Source organism: Drosophila grimshawi, unplaced genomic scaffold (genome assembly GCF_018153295.1).
Source record: "Drosophila grimshawi isolate 15287-2541.00 unplaced genomic scaffold, ASM1815329v1 contig_311, whole genome shotgun sequence".
Lineage (NCBI taxonomy): Eukaryota > Metazoa > Arthropoda > Insecta > Diptera > Drosophilidae > Drosophila > Drosophila grimshawi.
This window is the reverse complement of record NW_025063098.1, coordinates 12,700,005-12,726,716: the sequence shown is the minus strand read 5'-3', so window position 1 is coordinate 12,726,716 and position 26,712 is coordinate 12,700,005. Positions and strand designations below refer to the sequence as shown.

General features: G+C 39.0%; 2 protein-coding genes across 2 annotated transcripts; one reads left to right on the top strand and one right to left on the bottom strand.

The window, feature by feature from the left end:
• Positions 1–19: 19 nt before the first annotated feature.
• On the bottom strand, positions 20–26,440 carry LOC6563155 (cadherin-87A). Its single transcript, XM_001989454.2, has 14 exons — positions 26,412–26,440; positions 9,694–9,756; positions 9,280–9,626; positions 9,070–9,215; positions 8,703–9,010; positions 7,297–8,342; positions 5,679–6,746; positions 3,956–4,555; positions 3,074–3,672; positions 2,089–2,872; positions 1,701–1,976; positions 1,377–1,639; positions 968–1,319; positions 20–904 (listed from the first exon to the last, which is right to left on the bottom strand). The coding sequence occupies exons 1-14, from the start codon at positions 26,425–26,427 to the stop codon at positions 830–832; spliced, it is 5,943 nt and encodes a 1,980-aa protein (XP_001989490.2). The 5' UTR covers positions 26,428–26,440; the 3' UTR covers positions 20–829.
• Positions 4,643–5,673, top strand: LOC116805426. Its single transcript, XM_032737248.1, has 3 exons — positions 4,643–4,887; positions 5,107–5,307; positions 5,519–5,673. Exons 1-3 carry the CDS (start codon positions 4,643–4,645, stop codon positions 5,646–5,648), a joined length of 576 nt encoding a protein of 191 aa, XP_032593139.1. The 3' UTR covers positions 5,649–5,673.
• Positions 26,441–26,712: the final 272 nt, after the last annotated feature.

Sequence of the window (26,712 nt, the reverse complement as noted above, 5' to 3'; positions counted from 1 at the left end):
CCATTAATACATTTCAGTGTGTGTTTATTTGATTTTGTATTATATCGTATGTAAATGCAAACAAATTAGTTCTAATGAATGCAATAGAGCAGTTGAGGTGACTGCACAATAGTTTGTTGCACATATTCTATATAGTATTGCTTTTAACTAAACTTACAACTTAGGTGTATGAGCAAGCGCGGCTAATTAAACTATAAACTTAGGACTAACTGCTAATGACCAAAAAACTAACGTAATACGGATTGGAAGAGCAAATAATTTAGTCTTTATCTAAGTAGTATAACTTAGTAATACAGAATGTGTGGACGTTTAAACTAATATCGCTGCGTTATTCGTGTAAAGTAAACCAATAATTGCAACCATAACTAGTTGTATTCGAGTAACGCTTAAATTTAACGCTAGACATCATCAATGTGTTCTATACATACATATATATATATATTTATATAGAATTATATATATGCTGTCTTCATATATATTATTGTCATTATTTATGCGGGAGAAATTCCACTATGGGGCTTTTGTGTAGCTGTTTGCACAATATAATATGCTAATTTTGTATGTTTTTTGTTTTGTTTTCTCGTGATTAGTTGAGTTTTATATAATCGTTGGCATACAATATACTTCTACGCTAATTATATATATATTTATATAACGTATAAATATGCTTGTGTCTGTATATGCACTTGTATAAATATTTATTGTATATACGCAACGGTAAACTCAGGAAATGCAAAAGATCAGATCAGTTGAACTAAACCGTGTCTAAAGGTTCAATCTATATAGTTAGCTACTACATCATTTACAATTTAGCTCTATAGCTTAATGCTTAAATAAGTTCGGCTACGGCATCGTCGCCATCCCGAATGGGTGCTTGGAATGTGGAGCCCGTGAACTCATACATCTACAAAACAAGTGAAAAATGGTTTAGATTTATTACACAAGCGATTTCTTGGCGTCTACTTACGGAGGGTGCTCGATTGTTGCGTAGCGTTGCATAATCCGCAAAGTCGTTGGCATGTGGATCGACACGGGCTAGCAGCAGCCCCGTGCCGCCAACGCCACCGGCACTGGCCGCACCACCGCTGCGCATGGATATAGAACCGGCACCGCCATTACTGCCCGAGCCGGCAGTCAAACGATTCTGATTATTACGCGGCTGAATGGTGGCGTACGTATTGTCCACCGTTTGGCCATGATGCACCTGCTCCAGCGAGCTGCGGTGATCCAAATGCCCAGGCGCATCCGAGTTGGATATATGATCGGGCTCCGAGAAAACCTGCATAGTCAACTCCTGTTCCTCATATAACTTAAGTTTTCTGTGAATAAATTAAATTAACAACTGACACTTGTGAGGAGATTCAAAGTAAACGCACTGTTCGATCCAAAGCGGATTTTCGGTCGTATTCAAGTCCTCAATGATTTGCTTTTTTATTAGTGCCTCCTTGCGTCGCGTCTCCACGGGCACTGAAAGATTCCAATGCTTCAAGCAACAGCACAGCACAATGAAACTAATAACGCCAACAAACAGCACAATGACCAAGGCAACCAAACCAGCAACGGCCAGGTCGAACTCATCCTGCACAATGGCTATGTAGGCGGGTACAACGTTCTCTATAGCAAAGCCAGCATAGTAATCCTTTAACGAGAGTGTTTGTGAGTTGGGAATTTAGATAATAAGACCATTTCACAAATTTTACCTTGAGATAATCATAGTTCCTGTCAATATCCTTAAGTATTTCGTCAACTGGCGCAATTTGCTGTGTCTGCGGATCTACGGCATGGAAATACAAATCACACCAATCCATGCGAATGCGTCCAATCGAATCCAAATGGAAACGTATTTCATCTACAATAATGCGATGCTGCGTAGCGTTGCGTAGCTCGGCTATTATCTCCTCCTGCTCCTGATATACCTCCTCGGGGGGCCGTGATAGTATAACCCTAACCAGTTGTGTGCCATCAAAGACCCAAATCTGAAATATATTTATAATTCTCATTACAGGTACATATTTTGCGAATATTATTTGGCTTTACCCAGGCCAAGGTTTATATATTATATGACATATTACACGGCCCCTAACTTACATAGACTTTGGTGTTGGCCGAGCGCTGTGGCTCTTCCAATTCACGTGCCACAATCTCCAGCTCAAAACGATCCTGATTGTACTCTGCCATTATGGTATTGGCCGAGATACGGCCGTCTTGCGATATGGCAAATGGACTGGGCACAATGGAGCCCGTTGACTTCTTGGCACCGAATTTGTACAGATTTGAGGCAACAATCATATATTCGATCTTCGCATTTTTGCCTTGATCCGCATCGCTGGCATTGACCAGCGTGATGGCCGCATTCATCTTGGCATTGGCATTAACGCCCGCATAATAAACGGATTTCTCAAATACCGGTGCATTATCATTCACATCCAGCACAGTGATGGCCACCTTGGCCACTGTATTGTCCCGATTGAGGTTTTTGATTGAGAACGACGCCCGCTCCTCTTCGGATATGTGCAAATCCGCCTTAATGCTAGCCAATATATATAAGGTATATGAATCAGTCTGCTCACGATCCAGACTCTTGTTCGTATAAATATCTCCCGTGAGCTTGTCCACATAGAAGGCGCCATCCTCATTACCCAACAGCATATAGTAGAATATGTCACGATTATGTTTGCTGCGTGATGCTGCCTGAATGTGTCCAATTTTGACATCACGTCCACTGTTCTCATTGATCGATACCTTGTAGGGATTGGAGGCGTCGGGGAATTCAGGACGATTTTCATTCGCATCTACAATGCTGACAGTCAGCAGGCGCAGAGACTCAAAGGGCGGATTGCCAGCATCACGTGCAACCAATATGATATCATAGCTGTTGAACATTTTTAAAAAGTTATGATTACGATTAGAACTTATCTAAAATGATATAATAGAGTTGTTGGAATGTATGTAACAAATAAAAGAAGACATTCTCTGTGCAATAACAACAGAAATGGGTGTCTGTCTGCATATAATCAAGTTAATCAAAGGCGTGAGGGGGTTATAAGTGCGACTACTTGTTGTGTGAACTTACTTTGCGCGATTCTTGCGATTGAGCTGCTGCCTGGAGCGTAACTCGCCGGTGTTCTCATCAATTTTGAACTCCGTCGTCTGCTGCACGTTTTGACTGTTGACCTGGAGATGATAGCTAACCTTGCCAGTGCCATCGGTGTCATTGTCCAGCGCCTTCACTGTCAGCAGTAAATAATCTGCTTGCACAATATCGCCAGGTATTTCAATTGTGGCGTTTGACAAAGCAGGAATCATAAACTCGGGACGATGACGGTTAACGCTCAAAACATTTATAATTGCCTTTGCATTGGCCTCCATGGTGCCGGATCCTTGGGTGTCACGTGCCGAGATTAGCAGCTCATAGACACCATGCTTGCCAGACAGACTTTGAGCTGGATATATAATACCCGACTGTGCGTCCAGCTTGAACAGTGCCAGATCATTGCCAGCCGTTATAACATAGCGCACATCCCCGAATAGACCCTCATCGAGATCGGTAGCCTGCACCTGCAGGAGTGCAGCCGGTGGCTGATACGCTGCATTCTCCGACACGGTCGAGTTGTACACAGGACGCGTAAATACGGGTGCATTATCATTAACGTCCAAAATGTTTATGTGAATCTGGAGTAGGGAGTGAAACAAAAGTTAAATATCAATATATATATTTAAATATATACATATCCATTAATCCACAATTATACAATTATTTGTAACCCTTTTATATAAAAAATGCAATTTTAAATTTATTTAATTCAATACATAGATCTTAGAAGTCTATCGGTTATTTTGGTATTCGAAGAGCTTCAAAAATCCAAGTGCTTAAGAGAAGAAATCAAAGAATATATGTATATGTATAAATATATACATTTATATCTCTTTTTCAATTTATAAGTTCTTCACTTACCGTAGCCGTCGCTGACTTTTGTACTGTGGCCGGTGCCTTATCCTGTGCCACGACGGACAGCGTGAGTTCTTTGAGCTGCTCACGATCCAAAATGGATGCATTTGCGACCATTACGTTGCCCGTGTAAGCATCGATGCTAAAGTATTTATTGTTCTCGCCGATTAGCGTGTAGGTCAGTTCGCCAAAGGCGCCCACATCGCCATCATGGGCCTCCACTTTGCCAGCGACTGTGCCACGGGGTGAGTTCTCCGTGATATTGAAGTAGTACTCGGATTGGGTGAAGTGCGGTTCGTTGTCATTCAGGTTGATGATGTCTACGACAATGTCCGCTGTCGCTGTCAGTGCTGGCACACCTGTATCACTGACAGTGGCCATGAACTTTACTTCCTTGACGGCCTCGTAGTCCAGGCGAGCAGTCGTATAGATGACGCCAGTAGTGTGATTGATGGCAAAGTAATCGTTGGCCGTTATGTTGAATTCACCAATGCTGGAGTCCTCATCGCTGGCCTGAAGGGTGGTTAACAAAGTGCCAACTGGCTGCTCCTCGACCATTTGAAGTTTCATCAATGGCTGCGCAGGGCTCCAGGGTGCATTAAATCTCTGTGAGTACGTAAAGAGATGGGGTGCGGAGAACATGTAGCTTATGAGATTTGAGTCAGATACTATTTGAAAATTTGGGTGCTCAAAATGTTGAAGGAAATGTTGTTTGGCAAGCTGCAACTTATCTCAATAAACATAATTGGCATATTGTTTAAGGCGTCTGCATTGAATGTTGTTCGATTGCATTCGGAATTACGTGAGGTCAGAGGACTAGTCGAGGCAGCAAAGCTGGAGAGTTGGATACATGAGTGGTTCATACTCCTTATATCTGGATTAATCCTATTGCGCTTTTTATCCTGTTTTCTTGGTCTTGTCGCAAATATCGTTGCAATGTAAGTGAAACAATGGAAGTGGTCATCTTTAAATTTATACAGATATGATTGTCGATTGGCTTATGACTCAAATAGTCAATTATTTCTTATCAGCTTTTCATCATTAGTTCAGTAACAAGTCTACACAATATTAGTCTTGCCTGTACTGTACAAAATATCTTCGGCACTTCGAAGAACCGCTCATTTTTAAAAATAATTTTCTGCCTTTCCTGAACGCAGCTATCCAATTCTTACAAACTCACAAGCGGACTTGCTACGACCCACAATTATAGTGCAGATCTTTGATAATGTGGTGTTGAACATTTGTGAGATAGTCTTGGGATATGGCTGTTTCAAGTATCTATATTCTGAATCCTTTTCTATTTTTGTAATATTTTTGGCAAAGTATATTTTTAAAAGCACCTGCTGCTTATTGGTGCTGTAAGTATCAAGTGAAGGTGTGGCTTAAATTTGTCTGATACTGGTTAGGGCAAAAAAAAAACAATGGGAAATAATAGTCTTTAAATAAGAAGTTAGAAAAGCAATATCAAAAGCATTTTTTATACCAAGTTTGAAAAAATACCCTCAGTATCAGATCATCTAGCCAACCATTCCAAAAGACCAAAATCAAAACGTTTCGCTCTCTTCACAGCAATCTTTACTCGATAAAGCATCATCAGTTGGAAATGAGTGTGACGCACGCCGAGAATGGAGCGAGCCTTGACCGCGATAGTAGCAATGAATTTGAAATAGACAGTCAACGCTTATGGCCAATGGGCTGATAATAAAACGAGTGGTGGAATTAAACTCACCGGTGGTATTTTATTCACATCGATGATCTGTATGATGAGCAGGCCGCGTCCCTGCTGCACATTGGGCGCAGTGCTGTCCGTTACGAGCACATTGATGCGCATAACGGCAAAAAGATTGCGATCCAGTTGCCGGTTGACTCTCACTTTGCCACTTCGATCGATTGCAAAGTACTCCTTGAACTTTTCACTGTGGGGCAGCTCCTTGCCCTCCTTGTCAATGGCCGTGATGTCATCGGTGGCGGCAAACTCGAGCGCATTATGCGTAGCCACATCGGGATCGAGGGCAATCAGAGTATAGACTAGATGGCCAGTGGGTGCATCTGCACGCACCTCCGCATGCTGTGTGGCGGGCACAAAGTAGGGATCCTTATCATTGCTGTTCTGTACACTGATTGTCAGCGTGGCGGTTCCCGTGAGACTGGGCGTGCCTTGATCGGCGGCCTGCACCTGCAGATGATACGTGTTGCGTCTGTCATAGTCAAGCTTGCGGGAGACAAACACCTCCCCTGTGCGCTCATCAATGCCAAAGTCATCGAAGCTACCCTGCTGGATACGATACCGTAGCTCTGCATTTTTGCCCGTATCCAAATCGGTAGCCTGCAGCTTCTCCACACTGGTGCCAATTTCCGAGTTCTCCTCGACGACAGCGCTGTAAGTATGCTGCAGGAAATTGGGTACATGATTGTTGACATCGCGCACTGTGATGTTAACGCCACAGTTAGCCGTAAACAATCCATCATTGGCCTCAACGACAAAGATGAGCTGCTCGCTCTTTAGATTTGTCACATCCAGACTGGCGTTGGGCCGGATGCTGATCTGGCCGCTCAGCTTGTCAATGTCAAAGATGCTCTCAATCTGTGGCGAGCCAATAATCCGATAGCTAATGCTTGACATTGTGTCCGCATCGCGTGCCTTCACCACCAATGGGGAATCAAACACCAAGGCACCCTCATCCACGCTGGCCCGATAAAGGGGACTCTCACAGACGGGCGGCGAATCATTGGCGTCACTCACCGAAATGCGTAGGGAGACCACTGAGGTCTGACCTTGTCCATTGTCGTCGGTCGCCTGCATAGCAATCAAAGAAAATAGTGAACATATTGATGGGTTATACACTAGTGGGTAAATACACTAATTTAAGCTTATAGATAAACTGAGATATTGTTGGAAAACTCACATCATATTTTCAAAGTTTATATGTGAAATAATTGAATTATTTAATTTTAGAACATTCAAAAAAAAAAATTATGTATTTCTGCATAGAATAATTTGTAGAGCAGCATTATAACTTTTTATTTATACAGTTTCCTTTTGAGAAAAAATAGCAACAAATAGTTTTTTTTTAAATTTATACCTTCCAATTTATATATTATTTCAAAAATATATTGAAATTTTTGTGAATAATTTGTCTTTTTTGTAACTTTTTAAGTGACACTTTTAACATGGTTTAAATTAACACATTACGAACGATTGCTATTTTCCAAGTATGTACATAGTTGTTCATATAAACTTTAATCAATAAAGTGTCTAAAGACGAATTGCCTATGCCTGTGAATGGATCACATTGCTTGTCAACAGTCTTCCACAATCACTCACACACACACCCACTCACACTCACCTTGTATGACAAGAAATACGTGGTCTCCGTTTCATAGTCAAGACACGTCGGCGTCGCCTTGCTGCTGGCGTCTTTGTCGTCATTAGGAACTGCCGTTGCCGTTGCTGTTGTTGTTGCTGCTGCCTCGGATTGCAGCGGCGCCTGCGTGATTAACGTATACTGCACGGTGGGCTCTGTGTTAATCTGACGCTGGTCGACGATGTGGTCCGCCTCCATGTAGAGCATTTCGAGTGCGTGACCATCGCCGCCAGCATTCTCATGGAGGTCACGTCGCTGGCGCCTGTTGCTCAGACGCTGACAATCGCCGAGGGTAATGACGCCCGTTTGTTCGTTGACATGGAAGAGCTCAGCACCGGTGCCGGATAGGCTGTAACGTATGCCGGCATCACCAAAGCTGCCCGAGTCCACATCCTTGGCGGTAATCGTTGTGATGTACTGACCGGGCAATGCTGCCTCCGAGACGGTGGCCGAGTAGCTCTCCTGCTCGAAGCTTGGTTTGTTGTCATTGGCATCCAGCACGCTCACCGTTATTGTTGCTGTAGAGGAGAGCTTCGGATTCGTGTCCGTTTCCTCGGCAATCACCAGAACTATGAATTTACGCTGATTTGGGTTTTCGTAATCCAAAGTGCCGTTGGCAACGCGAATATTGACCTGAGAGTAGCCGGTGACCAGCTTGGGTTCCACATCAAACACGCCCGACACATCCTCCAACCTCAGCGCAAACTTCGAGTTGACACCCACATCAGCATCGCTCACACTCATGTCCAGCGCCAGTGGCGTGCCCACTGGCGTGTTTTCCAGCAGCGACACCTCATACTCCTTCTTATTGAATGTGGGTGGCGAGTCATTCACATCGCGTATGGTGACTGTAGCTCTGGCCGTCGCACTGGTCATTGGATCATCACTGGGCACACCATTCACCAGTTCGCGAGCGCGTATCAGCAGAGGAATTAGACCCGTGGAATCAGTCAGCGCCTCACGGTCCAATGGCTTGGCCGTACGCAGTTCGCCGCTGTGCGAGTCCAACAGGAAGTAATCGTTGGGATCTAAATGGAAGTGAGGATGATAAATAAGTGTGTAATTTAGTGTTTAGTAATGCTTGTTCGGATAAGTATGATTTATCATTCGATCATGAAACAAAAATGGGAATATGGGTGTATCTGCATTTTACTATCTATATTCTGTATGATACAGCTGTCATGGGAACTACCAAATGGGAACTAAAATTTGAGTTGCTAGTTAAATCACAAAAGATGTTGTGAAGCTAAGCTCAGATGTTATAATTTCTATATGATTCTTAATAAGGCATCCTTAACGCCTTAACATAAAATTGCTTTTTGTTTGATAGGAAACTAGCTCATCATCTAAAGAAAGCATTCTGATGATTTTTTATGGATGGTACTTACTGCTTAGCAGATCGTAGACTATTTTTCGGGGTTCCCCAGTGTCACCATCACGAGCATGCACTGTCAGCACCAAAGTGTTTATGGGACTATCCTCATCGATGACAGTGGAGAGTGAGCCCTGAAATACTGGCGGCTTATCCTGCACATCCTTGACGCGAGCCTCAAAAGTTGTCTGTGTTTTGTGCACACCATCACTGGCCTCGATTTGGAAGTGGTAAATCATTCTCTGATTGTAGTTAAGGGTGTCGTTCAGCACCACGGCGGCAGTGAGGATGGTCGCCTCACGGGTCAGCAGCTGCAAGCGGAATCTGTTGAAGGTGTGCATGGTTTGAAATAAATATTTCAATTGATTCACTTATAGTCATACTTGCTGCACGCCTCAGGACTTTGCTGTTGTGGGAGACACTTCAGGTCCAAGCTGTCACCAATTGTATCGCGATCTTTCACTAAAATCTTATCGAAAATCGTAGTGCCCACAGCGGCATCCTCGTTTACGTCCGCTTCATAAGGGGTCTAGGAAAATAGGCAAAATCTATAAAAGCAATTACTAGAAATGTAGTTAATATTTCTAACTTACGTCTTGAAATTCTGGAGGATTATCATTCTCGTCGAGTATTATAAATGTAATAGGCTGTTCCACTACATTATCCTGGTCTGATTCACCATTTGGATGCACTCGATCTCTGATCGATACCAGGAATGTCAAGCTATCCGTTTCCTCGCGATCCAATGGCTTCACCAGCGTTATATTGCCAGAAACTGGATCGACGCTGAAGTGGTCCGAGCCAATCGACCCAAATGTCACATTACTCATTTCAGGATCGGAGCCTTGCAGTTGAAATACCACAGTACCCACTGGCACATTCTCATAGAGCACAATATTATTTAGGGTCTGTGTGAACACTGGCGGCGAATTCATTTCGGCTGTTTGGGGTTTTTTGGAATTTATTTAAGTGTAATTTATTTTATTTGCATAAGAGATAAGGCTTACAGTTAACTAGCTCCGACGCCAGGCAGATTATTAACAGCGTCAACGTCCACTTCATTTTATTAGCTGGAAAAGAAAGCGAATGACAACGTTTTGTTTATTTATGTTGCGTGCGAAAAACATTTAAAACAACTAAGCCAAACAGATTTGCCAGTGTGCCAAATTACAAAATGAGAAAAACAAATTCTGTTAACTTGTTTCCACTTTTGGATTTGCAGTTTGTTTTTTTTCGGTCGGCCATTTGTTGCGCAAACAAACAACAAAGATAAATTAAATTTCATGCTGAAAATTCAATTAGCTGACAACACACAAACAACAGGAAGGCGCGACTGGGTGACTATGCGTCAGGAAGGAAAGGGGGATAAGCGTACACCAAACGGCAAACGACGTCGACAACAATGGCCATAACAATATAACGATGCTGATGACAAGCAACAAAACAACTTCAACAAACAAACAAAAACAACAGCATAAGCAATATTGTTCCAAATTGTGCATTTTAACCCAAAGTCCGTGAATTCTGAAGTCAGCCAGCTGGCGTTGGTAGTCCGCTTAAAGGCGCCAACGTTTTTAATGTGTCCGGCACGTACAACCGGCGCTTTGTGCCTGCCAGGGACCTGGCTTTAAAATCATTCGACGTAACTGCCCACAGCAGGAGCCGGCATGACTCTGCTTGCTGGTGCGGCTTAAAATCTCACAAGGCAGGTGCAAAAATTACCCGCAGGGAGCACGGCCCAGGTCCTGGTCCTGAGTACAGACAGCCAATTAGTTAAGCAGAAACGTTCGACTCAAAAAAATTGCTACAGTACAGCACGCCCGTACTTTGCGTGTGTTTATTTGAAAAGACCCCACAGACCAGGCTTTTCGACACAACCACAGCCACAGAAATAGCCCAACTGCTGTGGCTCATCCATAAATAGCCTATTTAGTCGCCCGTTGTCGTTGACCATATACCGAACATTTTGAGGTTGAGCCTTAGGTGCGGGTTGTTTGGCATTTTGAGCTTTGTATATGCACTGATCTAACGATTTAACTGGACAACGTTTATTGTGTAGCTCTTAAGCCATTTGATGCTTTTTTAAATGGACACATTGAAGCGTTAAAAGGTCATATTTAGCATTATTGTTTCCAGTCAATTTACCTACATATGATCAGTATGGGATTTTCACAATACTTGATTTATCTACTTTATTTTAGTATCTAATTATTTTTTATCGACAGCTGCCTTTTTAATGGAAATACAATATTTGATTGCAATAGACATTTTATTACCTTACAAAAAATAGTCTTCTATTCAAAATATATATACATATACTAACTATTTCATTCTTCAAAAGCCTACTTAAGAGGTAATTATTAATTGTTTGACTCCAGAAAAATAAATGATAGATATTTAATAAAAATATACAAGCTTTGATGTTTGCAATATAATTTTTGTATATATATAATAAGATTATTATAATAAAGCTACTTGGTTGAGTTGACATGGGGACAACAATATACATTTCAGAATTCTGCAGATGGCTTAAAGCAAGTATCGCAATAAAAAAATTTAATTTGAAAATATGATGGCGAAAAGAAAATTGTAAACCTGTGAATGGCGTCCTGAGATAGACCAAAAGTGTTGCTTATTAGGTGCTCGTAGAAATGTTACAAGCTTAACTGCAAAGCTAAGATACCTTTAAATACTTATGTGCACTGTAGTGGACAAATTAAATGTATATTCAACTGGTTGTTGTAGTGAAACGTTTACTCGAATTTAGTTGCTTGTCGTTGCTGAATTTACGTTTATATCCTGCTAACTGTTATTTTGTGCTGACACGAATAATTTCTTGCTGTCTTAGATAATAGATAGGACAGTTCATTACAACTGTGCAATGTAATTTAGTGCTATATGAATTATGCGACCAAATGGGATTTAAATGCAGATTTCTTTGGGTTTTACACAACTGTAACGTAAGTTATTGCAATTTATTGTTTTTGTTTAATGCATATAAGTGTATGTACATATACACAATACAATTTATAATTTTTAATATGTTATGAGAACTTCGTACCGGGGAAGGAAGCATTGAAATGTCAACGTCAATTATGTGCTTGAAGAGGAAATTACTGATGGACTTGGTCTGTTTATAAATGCCAAGCATCTAATGAATGAAATTGAAATACCTGCCTATAGATTTGATCCATTTTCAAATTCTTTTACCTATTAACCTAACATCAAAGTATGCAATGGAATTTCAATAAGTGAAAACACTCAACAGAAATATGATATTTTTAAATGTCGTTTACTTCATATAAGTATTTCATGGTCCTTCCACATACGTCGATGCATTCTTTAGCATTATACCTGAATCACTTACAATTCATGTACTCAATCTAAATGCTCAAATCCATCCATCAAAATCATCAAATTTCAATCATATACATAGTAAATTGATATGGAGTGCCTATGTCTGAATTTTCCTTTTCATGTTTGTCAATACTCAAACCTGTTGACGGATATTTGCCTTCGGTTGAGATTTAAGCCCTTCGGCAGCGTGTTTTTAACAGATTTTTTATGTTTTTTTTTTCAAAGCTTTCCTCCATCTCCTTAAGTCATCATCATAAAACGCAATGTGTACCTTAAGTCAAATTTGCTTTATGCAAGGGTAAAAGGGTCGCTGAGAGGGGAGGCAGGCAATTTCATGTTCCCATTGCGCTTCGTCGCCGTTGAGTGCTCTGCAAACTTGGCGTTCATGTTTCGTAATCCTTCATGTAGATTGCCTTTCGTTTGATAGACGTGGAGCAAGAGGTGTGGGGGGTAATAATGCCAAATATAATAAATCATATTTATTTAAAATAAATTGTATTTCTTCTGTTCTTTTCCCCAGCCAAAACAGCCATCAGTTAGCCAGCCAAATCACTTGTCTTGGGTCTGCCAGTAATAATAATTGAATTATGTGCGCATCAAAAAACTTCGCTTAACCCCGAAAATTCCGCCAGTTGCGACTAGTTCCAAATCCGTTTTGCGATTTTTTCTCGGTTTTTTTTTTGGGTAGACCACAGCTAATCCTGAAGCTGAAGAGACTTGCAACTTGCAAGCTAAATGTTGACTCACTAATAACTTTCTAGCTTCTCTTTCTTGCTCCATTTGTCTCTCCTCCATTCTCTGTAGCTCTGTGTCGCAGACTGCTGTTGTGTGCCGCCAGAGGCAACATAATAAAAATGTCAAACTCCTTATGCTGTCGTTTGTAATACATCTTAGTCAAAATATGTTCTTTATGCTTCCAGCGTCATTGCCTAGCGTATTTCCTTTTTGCCTTTTTTTGAACAGAACGATGTCTAGCAGTTTTTTCTTTATTTCTCTCTTTGTTTATATCGTGCAACATTTGTAACGGGCCATGATGATGACAATGATGCTGATGATGATGATATCGTGTCGTGTCGTGTCGTATGCAAGTTCACAAAGTGCTCCACTTAAATATGCTATGTAAATCACCTGTGCGAGCTACGGCCCTACACCAATTCCTCATCCAAGCACCTCCCCACCATGTGACCACCCCTCCCACTGTCTTTGCCATTTTTGCATGTCAGTGCTGACATTTTCTTTAAGTCGTGCCGTTCGTTCGCGACCCGAGGCTGCTTCCCACAGTCACCAGATTCTATTTAAACGGCATTATCTTTAGTCGCCGCCTTATCTTATCTACTCTTGCTTTCTTGCCACACCCCATGGCTGTATATAATAACAGCAACCATGGCTTTCTAATGGGAGTTTTGACTTGTAAGTCCATGAATCGCTACGCAAATAGCACTAGGAAAACAATCAGTCTTTCTTAGAAAACACAAAACAAAAAAACCACAGTAAAAAAGAAACCTAAACTTATTTAAAAAAATACCCTAGATAACAAAGTATTTTTTTTAAACTCAGAATTGTGAAGTGTTTATTCTTTTCCAGAACAGTATTTAATATAGGGAACAGAACAGTATTTAATTGATGTGCTAACGTGAAATATATAAAATCTGTCTAGCTTAAGAATACTTATGCGCAATACTAACATTTTTTTTTGTAAATGGTTTGAAAATTTTGTTGTTGTATTTTTTATAATATTAAACTTGTTTTGTATTTATTTATTTTTGCAATTTATATTTTCAGCTATCCAGGATATTTTAGACGTTGTTCATTTGCACCACGCTCATGAATCCCATTCAAATGCCTTTTTTTATATGCGTCGTCTGTTTTATTTTTGCGACGCTTTCACTCTGCTGCCTGCCCCTGCCCCTCCTAGTGGCCCCGTTTTCCAGGGTGGCCTTTCTTAATTTATTCATAAGCCTGGTGGCAGCGGCACACATCTTGAGTGGAGGCAACATCATTACTATTACTCATATGGGGGATGGAGGCCAGCCAGCACACTCGACTTGAGCCCACACTCACACCTACCCTAACAAGCACACAAACAAGAAAACACACACGAACACACACAAATGCACACCTCTAGCTACCCTCACCTGCAACAAACGGGCAACAGCAGGCTGTGGCAACCACGTGCGTGCGGCGTCGTAATTCAACGCCGGCTGTTTGTTTAGCTCCGGCAAGCCAGTTTGAAGCAATTTCCTTGGCCTGTGCCACCTGCAGCCAACTCCAGCATGCTATCCACCCACACAGCCCGCTTCTCTTGCTGCTCCTCTCCTGCCACCGCTTTCGGCGTAGGCTCATATAATTATGCTTCGCATGTTGTGAGCCTTGTGCTCATTTCGCATTCACAGCGCTTGTGACAGTTTAACAAATTTGGAATTTAAATTGCACCATGCATTTCACTGAGCCAACGTCGTGTGGGAGGGGTGCGGGGAGGGGGAAGGATTACCCGCACCTGTTGTTATTCAAGTTTTGCATAAATCTGCGTGCGGAGCATCACACAGCGAGCGCCAATCGTTATCACAGTGACTTCATACCGAAAGTTGTCTAACAGTCGCTTACTTAATTTTCAAAATCCGCATAATTATGAGCGCTACGTGCCGCATCGGAAAAGTTGCTTTCCCCGAGGCTTAAGAAAAGCCAAAAAGCAGCGCCAGCTAAGTATTATCAAGTTTTTCTTTTTCGGCACCATTGTTGTTTTTCCCACGCGTATTAAATCGTAGCCACCCCAAAGGGAGCCAAGGGAAGCCACCCGAGGACCACTCAGGTAAGTCCAAAGTCAACTTTAAAATACTGCACAAAAATGAAATTAAAATTGTTTTTGCTGTTTTTTATTTTATATACATATATATATATATATATATATATATATACATAATATAAAGAACAACCGCGTGTCGATTGTTCAGTTTAAGCTTCTACCCCGAGCAGCAGAAGTTTAAATTGGTTTTATGTTAAAGCCAAATGAGTGACTTGAGTTGGCCGGGCCTGAAGTGTCTTGGTCTGAGCAGTGCTACGGCTTGCGGCGGAAGGGAGGCGCATGGGTCCTGTTGCCAGTTGAGTGCCAGGAAATGAAATTTCTTGCGAATTCTTTTTTTTTTATTATTTCATGTTGCTTTGCTCAGCCTTTGCAAAGCTTAATGGAATGGTAACATCCATTGGGGTTCCGACACTGAATCTTGTAACTGGGGTGCATGGGGAGCACTGTGTGCTCCTGGGGCCCTTGTCACTTGACGAGTGGCCGCTTAAGTTTGACTGCTTGTCAAATACAGCAAATGTTTTGAAATATTTCATGTACTTGACAATATGCGAGCCATCCCCTCTGAAAAGTGACCCGCTGTGTATCCGATTTACTCACACCACGCACAAGCTCCAGTCTAAAGCATTCAAAATAAATCACAGTAATGTATTGGCTGAGTTTACTGGGACAAAAAAACATTTCAAGACCTTAACCTTTAGGTAACCGTCCTGGGTAGATGATTAGTTTCAGGGACTTTGTAATTAAGGCAACTGACTAATGAGGGTCTGGGCCTAAGAGTCGACCAATATTTATAATAGTGTGTATTAAAAAATTATGTACATATGTATGTATATTCATACGTACATACGTCTTACACACATAACACGCTTATTTGTATTTTAATTTAAAGAAGTAATCAAATTTCTTCCACATAATAAATGTATATCATAAGCTGATATTTAAAATACGAAAAATAATGTGCGATTTTCTTATGGCTTTCTAAAAAATATTTTCTAAATTTCACTTTAAGCTAAAAGACTTGCAAGCTGTAAAAAGTCTTTTCCCTACATTATTTGTCCATTAACCTATTGTAATTTCATGAAAATTACAAATACCAGTTTTCTGGTACCTTTTTATCGCCCCGAGGACCAATTGGTGTTAAAAGTTTGCTTATGGCGGACTCTAATGCAACGTAATATATAAACTTAAGTATTTCATTTTTCTTGAGCTACGCCTACAGAGCGGCAGAAGTTTTTATGCGCTTCTTGTTATTGTGGCGTTGGGGAAACTTTTCCTTTTCAGCTGCGACAGAGATTTTCGCAGCTTTGTTCAAGTTTTGCACGCGACAACTACCTACTGCACTTATCATCCAGCTTAAATCGCACTGCTACTCCCATTATCAGCAACAACCTTGTAAGACACCACACTGTCAGCAATAATAATAATCAGCAGCTTAACTCTTGCCGCTCCAACACTCTCGTATTGCCGATGTCGGGGCAGGGAGCTCTGGTCTCAAATATTGTATGTGTGGTATATAGAAATGCGGTCCTTGTTAAATGAATAAGGGAGAAATAGAGAGAGGAAGTTTAGTTTTACATATATATATATATATATATATATATATATATATACATCTAAATGTGCGCGCTACAAGGCCTCTATCAGTCGTTGGCAGGCTGTAGATATAACAATACCAGTTCTGCTCAAATGTTGCCAAACCTTACATGTACGACCTCATTTATGCATTAACTGTTAATGATTAACAGAACCGATGTGTATTAGAACTTTTGCACAATAATTTAGTTCAACTACAATTAAATTAAATAATGTTTTGATTTTGTGTTTAATTTATGTGTGTTATGTTATGAGAGTGTTTTCATTAAATTTAGTTTAAGGCAAATGTTATATTTTAATTTATTTAAGAAGAATCTTGCGAACGGTTTAGTTTTAACAATTAAGTAATTTATTTACATGTATCCTGAGTCTATAAAGTTTGTCTTTTAACAATCAGAATAGCAATCAAAATTATTTAAATTAAGTATTCATTAATACATAGAGCATTCAGAATTCAGTTTTACAGATTTGCGAGTGTTGTCCGCATGCATATTGAGCTCAATCTCGTTAAAAGTATCAGCGCCAAAAGTAAAGTTACCATATACATTTCCTGTGCACTGTACATATTTATAGCCGTATATACAAAGGGCGACGGACGGACGTTGCAAATGGTTTGCAAGAATAATTTTCATAATATAATGTGGCAACTCTCGCCAGTTGCACGAGAGTCAAGTATCTATGCAATCATTTCGACGCTAGGCACGCACCTGACGTCGATGTTCAGTGTGTATCCCTGTGTAGCTGTTGCGATATCCTTTCTAGCTGTATTCAGTTTGTTTCGCTGTGCAGCCGTAAGGCAGTGCGGCATGTTTCAGGAAGCACTTAAAATATTTGCGCACGCATGACTGATGATAGCTGCTGCGACCACGCTACCGTTACAACACAAAAACACAGGCAACGAGCTCCAGTTGCACGAGTATTATATATAGCCTTGATACAACAATATTTTATGCACTTGTTTGCTGAGCTTGTATACACTCCAAATACCACCCACATAATTATTGGGCCTATGATGCCAACAGAATGTTTGCCTACCGTTTTGCACCTGGTAAATTTATTGAACGTCGAGTGTCAAACATCATTACACAAATGGCAAGAATAATATCGCAAAAAGCTTAAGATTAAATTGCTTCTAATGCCACTTAAATGGAAATGCAAACAACTAAGGAAGCGTGTTCGCAATACGAAGCATTCAATACAGTTTGGCTTGTCTGTAACGGACAGATAAGTATTTAATTGACAACAGAATATAACAGAAAACCATTCATTTTGTTGCCAAGAAGATAATTTATTAAATTCAACATATGCTTAAACGGTATTTGAAATGGAAAAGTACACAAAAAGTCGAAGCATTTCAAGAGGAACAGATTACAGAAAACGGAAATGAGACGCGTACAAGAGACAACAATTGAAACTTCTTGGAATATAAGAGGAAATAAATGAAGCGAGCCACAAGTCATGATAAACAAATATGCTAATTACAGTTTAAAAAAAAAGGGAAAACAATTAAATCAAACAAATCACAAAAGTTTTAAACTATGCAAAGTTTCACTTCTGAAATATCGAGCATTTATGAACTACATAATAACTATTTATCTTATAATTTGTTGGTGATTGACCATAGAGTAACTAGTAGCACTAGGCAAATATTCACAAGCTTATATATTTTTATGTCTATGTACTGGTTATATAATTAACTTTGCAATTAATTTATTGAATAGGGGCACTCGTAACAGCTAAAATATATTATTGTTGTTGCACGTAGTAGTGGGTCAGCATTTGAACTTAACGTTTTTTGGGTCAACGATGATAAGAAAAGCAGAATGTGCACCTACAAATTAGTTTTACGGTTGAGTCAGGTCATAAAGTGTAATTTTTAAAGTCGTGTTCTCTTTGTTAAAGCGAAAGTAACACGTAAATTGTCTTGAGCGACGTGATTATGATTTATTTAATAAGAACAATAACCATAAACAAAGAAAGATAACCATGATTAGGTGATATTCAAAGCCACGCACAACAATCGTTGTGATACACATAATTCATGATAATTATTTTAAATACCAAACATTACTTCTAGCCCATTTTGTCGAAATTCATGACTTGTGATTTGTCTGCTTACAATTTCTTGTTCTTATCAAACAGAATCAGTAAAGCGCATTTGTTGTCACAAGAAAGAAACAAGTTGGAAAAATAATAATAAAGAAAAGAGACTACAAAATAACAATAATATTATGACAGTAAGAGAATTATATCATGAGAGCCACAAAAACAATTCGAGTAGACAACTGACGATTCGTGTATGGACTAAGTACTTAGTTGTGGGCAACTTTGAGCCGGGAAACTGGGAGGGCAGTGCTCGGAAGTGGTTCACAAAATATATAGAAATGAAAGAAATAAAGGCCATTATCGTTATTACGTGAGCGAAATAGCCAACAAAAGCAGAAACGCAAGAAGGCACCAACAAGAAGAATAAAAAGAAGAAGAACAACAACAGTTGAAAGTGGAACTATAGCACATATTAACAAACAATAACAACAACGATGTGGACAGATGTGGATTGAGGAAAGATGAAAACGAAGACGTCGAAGACGAGGACGAGGACGAGGAAAAAAACGACAATGATGATGACGACAAAGTCACCAAAGTGCAGAGTGAATGATGCAGGGTGCAGGAGGCGCCGTAGCGGAAGTTAAAGGATGTGGCAGGCAGCAGGAGTAGGTGCCTGGAAGTGATTTCAGTAAGCACTTATGGCACAACGATTTTACTCCTCTTATCTGTATACTTATAAATATATGTATATATACATACATTACGGAAATGTGTGCACGTACTTGCAACCGGACGGGATTTGCTCTTATCGAATAACCAAACTAAATTGCAAAGGCTACATGCTACATATGTTGAATGTTCTATATGAATCATTCTCCAAGCGCCTATCTATGAATATCTTTTGCAATAAAATGGTAATGCAGAAACACAAAATAAATAGCTCAATTATATCTATTGCAACAAGGTCGAAAAGCAAATGAAAACATGTAACTAATGAGATCTTTCGGTTAGTCGAAACAGAAATACATTTGGTCACCTACAACGATCTTGATTGGTTAATCAAGCAGCAGGTGGGCGTGGCATATGCCGAACTTAGGAGGACATCGCCAACAACCTACCAACCAAATTTGGTGACTGTAGAGCCTCAAAATTTCTGGGAGATGTGTGGCTTTAACGATTTGCAATAATCGATTTTATCGATTTCCTAGCCTCTTAGTGGATGTAGAACTCCAATCCACTTTGCCTGACGCGGGCAGAGATAAATCTATGTTCCAAGTTTCAAGTCTCTATCTCTAAGGGTGTCGGAAAAAGTTGCGTTCATACCGACGGGCCAGTCAGCATGACGGACATCGCACAAAACCAATACCAATACCTTCGGCATCAAAGTAGATATCGCATATATCATTATTCACTCTATATCAATTTGTCAAATAAAAGATCCAAAAATTAATATATTGCAAATAATTCAGAGAATGCGAAGCGTCGTAATATAACCTTTACATAATATATTTTTTTAAGTAACAGCAGAAAAGTGGTATAATTAAATTGAAAGTTAAGCTTTTTCCAGGATTTTTATTTTGCCACTTTACGCTGAGAATTCTGCGCATATCGCAGGAATATGAAGGCTGCTCTTTAAAAAGGCATGAAATGGCGCCATTAAGAGGATTTCGCAAAATCACGAGCCTGGCACATGTGAACTGCGTTTAAATTTTATTTGTTGTGCAAATTCTATTCAAATTACGTTGGATCTGGTGGCATTCAACATATGGTCGCATGCGATTAGAATGGAAGCAATGCCATCGGATTTAAACTGCTTATTCTAGGATTTAGTTATAAATGCACGAAGGCACAGGCCGTTCCAACCAGGCCCAACCAAAGTAATCATGTTAAAATCAACATATTTGAATTGAAATTTAATGCAAATGTAATGGTGTGTGTGTGTTCGCGTTTGTGTATTTGAATGTGTATGTGTGCATGCAGAGCAAATATGTATATGAGCCACAAAAAGTGGCATGCTTCGTGTAGGCGTGGCATTAGCATTAAATATCACATTTTTTTGGCTGTTGCAGATGTTTTCTGTTTCAACTTGATTCAATTTATAGTAGAGTTGTGGGTTTATATATAGGTGGTTGTTGTTAGGGTGGAGATTGCCCTTGGTAAACCTTTAAACATTTTATTTTTTCTGCCTTGTTGACAGTTGACACATAAAACCAATTCGCAAATAATGACAAATGCCGCAATGTTTCCAGCGAAAAATCTGTTACAATATTGAAATATTTTATGAAGGGCGAAACACCATTGAAATGTCCGCACTAAAATCCCATTCACCCCACCCACGCAGCACCACTCAAGTAAGTTTTTTCCCCACACACATAGTGCGGCTCTCGACTGATGCATGCGTAACGTCCTTTTCCTGATTTTTTGTGAACCCACTGATTGTTTTTTTATTATTATTTTTTTTCAATGAGGGCGTTGCGTCGCTGTCGACATCCGCTTTCCTATCGTTGTCGTTATTCTTATTGTTGCTGTTGTCGCAAGCACAAAGTGTTTGTGTGCCGAGTTAAGTACAAGTGAATCGTATGTGTATTTTTAACAGGTCTGCTTTACTGTAAGTCGTTATAAATGCATTAACTATAATGCGTTTGATTATAAATATGAAATAATCATGAAAGCGATGCTAAGCGATCATTAATTTAATACAAAATTATAACTGTAAAATAGTAATTATACCAGCTCGATGATTGAAATCTGCCAGGCTCATTTATTTAAACTTAGCAAATACAGTTAAATACCTTTAAATCAGTAGATAATAAAATGAGGCAACATTAATGTATCCACATAAGAAAAAGGAACATAAAAACAATGAAATATTCTCTTATTTTCCTTTTACACTATTAAATTAGGTTCCTCATAGTAAGCATACAAATATTTTAAAAATATATTTTGACTACTTTATAAATGTGATTATTTTAGAATGCCTACATAAGTGTAGGTTTATATACCCCATTTCCCATAATTGACCACAGAGTATTAAATGAGAACATTTGGCGCCTGAAGCGTCTTTAAAAAAAATTTCTGTCGTTTCCTTAAACGTCTGCCGAACAAAGCCTTCCGCCTACGGCAGAAGTTGCCAGCTTGACTGCCATAGCTCTATTTTAAAGACAATTGCATTGTGGGCCTTAACCCGTCAGCTGCTCAAATATTGATTTATTGAGTTGCTCACATGTATGTGTCCTGGTGTTCTTGCCACAATCGTTGCTGATGCGCTTTACACTTTTGGCCACAATGTGTAGGCCAAGATGCGAAAATTGCAAAGGAGCAATGAAGTGTATGCAGTGGCATATTTTAAATTACTTTAGATTAACCTCAAGTTCTTTGCCACTTTGACATAGCAAACTTAAAGTTTAATGTCCTTTATAGGCTTAGGAGCTTAGACCGTGGTCGCAACTGCAGCCGAAAGGTAACTGTCAGACTAGTATAATAGAGATTAAGCTACTGACAGCACAAAAGCCAAAACTTATAACGTATAAGCGTAATAGCAAATTCAGTATTTGATAATAGTTTAAAGCTTCAGTTCTGTGTCTTTTGTTGGTTACTTCTAAGTACTTCTTGAACTAGTTATTATATCAAATTCTTTGATCAACTTATTTTGTAGCTATAGTAAATCAGAATTTATATTTATTTTCAATTTATATTATTATTGAAGATTCAGAAAAGTTAAATAATGTATACCTTCTCCTATCCGTTAATCACAAAATAAAAGATTATACCTTATAGTTTTCAAGACATGGTCAAAGTCAAAGTTTGGTAAGTATTACTATAAATATTTATAAATATTACTTAGCATTAAATATTACTTAATTTAAATTCAATCGTATTCTTAGCCAACTCTATCACTCATCGGTTCTCACTTTTATGCCCATTTAATCCAATCCAAGGCTGAACTTGCTGCATAATGCAATTTGAAGCAGACACAGGCCATTTGGACCACGTGCCACGAATTCAAAAGCCGACCTACCCGATTTACAGGCACCATCGAACCAAAAACCACCCAAACAATATTAACACCGAACACTGATCAGCCCATGGAGGAGCATATACATAATCTGTGCTTTCCAGCACACTCTTCGCCTGCCTGCTTTTCATAGTCGTCTGCTGGCCGTAGTCGTCTGCACAATTGTCACAAGCAGTGCGACTACAAATTGTGAATAGCAGCGCAGAAAAAGAAAACAGAATAAGTTTTATTGTCGCACAAGTGCAGCAAAGAGAACTTTAATTTGAAACCACTAAGATGGGAATTTTCTTTTATGCGGCACAGCGCACTTAAAGGATTTCAACTGGTTATATGGTTTGGAGAGCCATACGAGTGTATATGCTCTTAATGCAGTTAAGCAGGTTGTAAATGCCAAAGAGAAACAATTGACAGCTTTTAATGAGCGGCACAAACACACATAACGAGCACTGTAGCAGCAAATAGCCAGCAGCTAGCAGCCAGCAGCCAGCAGCTAAAAGGCAGCAGAAAGCAAATTGAAATTGCAAAGTGCGCGAATTCGACTTTTATTGCGCTGCACAGGACACCGAGTATAATGGCAGAAATAAGCTGGTAGCTTACTCACAGAAATTGATGGGCTACAGACTTTTCCGCTTAATGGCAAAATGTGAATGAATGCGAAATATCGCAGCTATTGTATGGCTAAAGCTAACACTTTTAATGGCATCGCAGAGTATTCTGCAGTTACTGCTAGAATTTTTAATTAATAGTTTTACTATGTTTAGAGTAGTAAAACTTTGTTCGAGTCACTAAACTATTTAATTAAATTAATTGTCACTTCTTATGTAAACTACGACTTTAATGTTAACGCTAAGCTCGCCAAGTGCATTCTATCTTTCTAACATTTTTCTGCAATATTTAAATGATAATTATGTTTGGATTTTGAACTGTACATAAATGTATTTTAGGTATTAAACAATTATTATAGTATTAGTTTATTTAAGAAGAAACAAAGTTAAAGAAGGCACTAAAGTTTTCATTTATTTCTAATAATTATATATTATAATGCTTTTAGCTAGTATCTTTATTACAAAAAAATATATTTGAATGGATTATTGCTTATCTCGTTTAAATTTTCCTCAACTTTCTATTATTAGAATAAAATACGAATCCTTCAAATTAGTTTATTGCTTATTCTTTTTAACTTTTCGCCTACTTTAAGGCCAAGCTTCTGTATACTGATGCATTCATAGTCATTACGCATCTATAAGCAACACTTTATGTATCGAACAAACTGATAAGGGAAGCAAACAAATTGTTTGCAACCATTTTTGTGTTTCTCCCCCACAAGTTAAACTCAATTGCAAAATTTTTTGCCAAAGTTGGGCAGTGAATTGTACAAAAACCAAAGGAAGCTGACAACAGTGCATAATTCCATAAAAGGCACACACAAATTGAAACACAAACAGAACAGCCCTCAACCCGCAGCCCCTTGACCCTGATCCCTGCTCCATTCTGTGATAAGGCCCAGACTTGGGACACAATGCAGTAGTGGCTGCAAATTTGCGAAAAGAAAAGTTTTTCGAGCGTCGAGAGTTTCTATTAAAAATATTGTGAACTCAATACAAGCAGCAGTAGCGCATAGCAGCAGCAGCAAAATAGGCTAACTGGCTTGAGGCTGGCATGAGTTGATTGTCGTAAACAAAGTTTTCATAAAGAATTTTTGCAATGCCACCAAAAGCTGCCAGCTGACAAATTGGCATTCTCGAAAGCTGCGGTCTGACTTCCTTTGCTTTTGTGTAGTTATTTTTGTTTTTACTGTTTCTTGCTGCAAAACTAAAATCGCAGTATATTTCAACATGGCATAAAATATAAATTGACAATTTTGCTGAACGTTTTTTTGCCATCTTACAAATACGCGTACATATACTAAAAACCACAGCCAAAGATACTCATATTTCCTATTCAAGCCCATGTATAGCTCTTACTCTCAGTTTGCCTTCTGCAATTTGAGGAATGCAAGCAGCGGTTTCTACTCAGATGCCTTGTGGGCAACCAGTAACGATGAATTCTGCGGTCTGCCCCATGCCATGCCCAACGTGTTTCGTTGTTGGGTTCCGGTTCCCATTCCCATTCTCATTCTGGTTCTGGCTTTACCGTTGAGCCACAAATTAAAATGTGGCCAAATTTTCACAAAATTTATTGTTTGTCGCGGCTTGGCAAAAGGACAACGACGACGGCTCAACACAGGCAAATAAGTTAAATGGCTTCTCTGGCCAAATATTTAAACGGCAAAATAAAAAAAGCCAAGAACATATTCAAATGTCGACTTTTACATACACTTTTCTATGAATAAATGGCTTCTGTGTCTTAAAGGGAGCATGTTCAATTAACCTTAAATACTAGTACTTCTATGAGAAACCTTATATCCGTGAAATGAGCATAAATCTTTATTGATTCTATTATTAGTATCCTTACTACTAACAAACAAAATTATCTACCCAGGAATTTCTTTACAAGAGTTAAGTAAATATTAAGAATAAACAAAAAAAAATAGAATTTTGATTTTATAATAAGTATAACTGGTTGTAAAACGTTAATGGATACGAAACTAAAATCAACCCGGCAATTTTAGTACCCATACTTATGATTTGTATGCTCGGTTACATCAAACATAATTTTAAATAACTGCTAACATAATATAATAAAATTGATTTTTTACTACCAATGTGATATCCAATAATACGACCAGCTTATGACCTAGACATAATTTGGCATGTTAAATAGAAAATGTTGTATAACTTTAAAAAGTAGTTCGTTGTTTCTCAACTTCATTGCGTAAGCAGAACAATCTTTGTAAGGAAAGAATTGAAAGAAGAAACAAATATATCTACGAGTAATGCTCTGCAATGTCGACAGCAATAAAACGGATAATGCGACAAGTTGAGAACTAGCCAAGGCGACCGAATGACCGCCAGTTTTCTGCGGATCCGCAAAAGTTTGCTTCTGACAAAAATAAAGCAAAAAGTTTGGTGCATTTAATGAGTTTATTGAACCAAATTGCACCAGTTGCGAGCTTGCGTCATTTGCCAGTTTTCAGTGAAGTTGGCAACCATTTTCTGGCATTGTCCAATGGCCCAATGGCATGTCCTGTTTATGTGTTGAATAGAATTCTTACAACAACTACCGTTGCAAGCTGCAAGCGACTGTGATTCTTGGCAGTGGGACAACCGGAAATATTCTTATCTTCCGGCAAAGAGGAAAAATTAAATTTTATTTATGACAAAGGATTTTACGATTTGCCCTAATAGTTAATTCAGCCCTTGCTTCGGCAGCATCAGTTCCAGATTCAGCTTTAGCTTTAGTTTCAGCTTAAGCTCACTGTAATTCTTTCTTTGCCTTGGACTGTCTTAGCCAACACTGCTGCCAAGGAATGGCTACACCATTGCGGTAGACAGAAGTCATTTAAGGAGAATTTATGGGATTTTAACTGGCATTTAAACAGTCGCAAAAAGAGAAGAAGCACAGCGAGAGCCACAGTCTGAGCCAGAGATGAGAACGCCAAAAGGGGGGGCGAGAAGGCTAACTTGTCGGCCAAGATTAGCGACGAGTGTGCAACAAAATGTTATGGACAGCCACGGATAATGGATGCTGTTTAAAGAAAAATGAATTGTAATTACATTTTGTAAAATGAAGTAATCCATGCACTAACTGTTGGAGTTAATGCGCACTTTAGTTAGTTGTTTGCAAAAAGGCAACTCGAACCTGCTGTGTAATTTACTAAATCTACTTATTGAGATTTTACTCACAACTCACAGAAAAAGTTTTGGTGGCAATTAATTTTAAGATTTTAATTTCCAAGTTGAATATGAACCGAAGCAAACTATTTAAAACAATTCATGAGAAATCATAATTAGGTTGCATTTACATACCTTTTAAGCACAACATGTTTACAATTAAGTAAATCTGAAAATAGAGAAATTTAAATTGGTTAGTTTAACTATTTATATTGGGGCCACACGATAATTTACAAAATAGCACAATTTAATGGAAAACGAAAATGTTTACTAAGCTATTATTGAGTAAATTTATTTATAATGTATTTGTCTAATGTAATCCACTCCATATTAATTTCATTTTGTTTGCAGTATTTTAACATTTTTAGTTATTTTAAGTCACAAAGACAGAACTAAAATGAAAAGCTGTGACTTTTATGAAATTAAATGACGATCT

What these genes read in the sequence shown, in the direction of transcription:
- LOC116805426 (XM_032737248.1), top strand. Translation starts at nt 4,643, where the DNA reads ATGTTGAAGGAAATGTTGTTTGGCAAGCTGCAACTTATCTCAATAAAC. An exon ending in GTCGCAAATATCGTTGCAAT is followed by an intron (nt 4,888 to 5,106) that starts GTAAGTGAAACA and finishes TCCTGAACGCAG; the next exon opens with CTATCCAATTCTTACAAACT. An exon ending in ACCTGCTGCTTATTGGTGCT is followed by an intron (nt 5,308 to 5,518) that starts GTAAGTATCAAG and finishes CTCTCTTCACAG; the next exon opens with CAATCTTTACTCGATAAAGC.
- LOC6563155 (XM_001989454.2), bottom strand. An exon ending in ATGTGAATAAAATACCACCG is followed by an intron (nt 4,556 to 5,678) that starts GTGAGTTTAATT and finishes ACGTACTCACAG; the next exon opens with AGATTTAATGCACCCTGGAG. An exon ending in CGGCCAACACCAAAGTCTAT is followed by an intron (nt 1,977 to 2,088) that starts GTAAGTTAGGGG and finishes AATATATTTCAG; the next exon opens with ATTTGGGTCTTTGATGGCAC.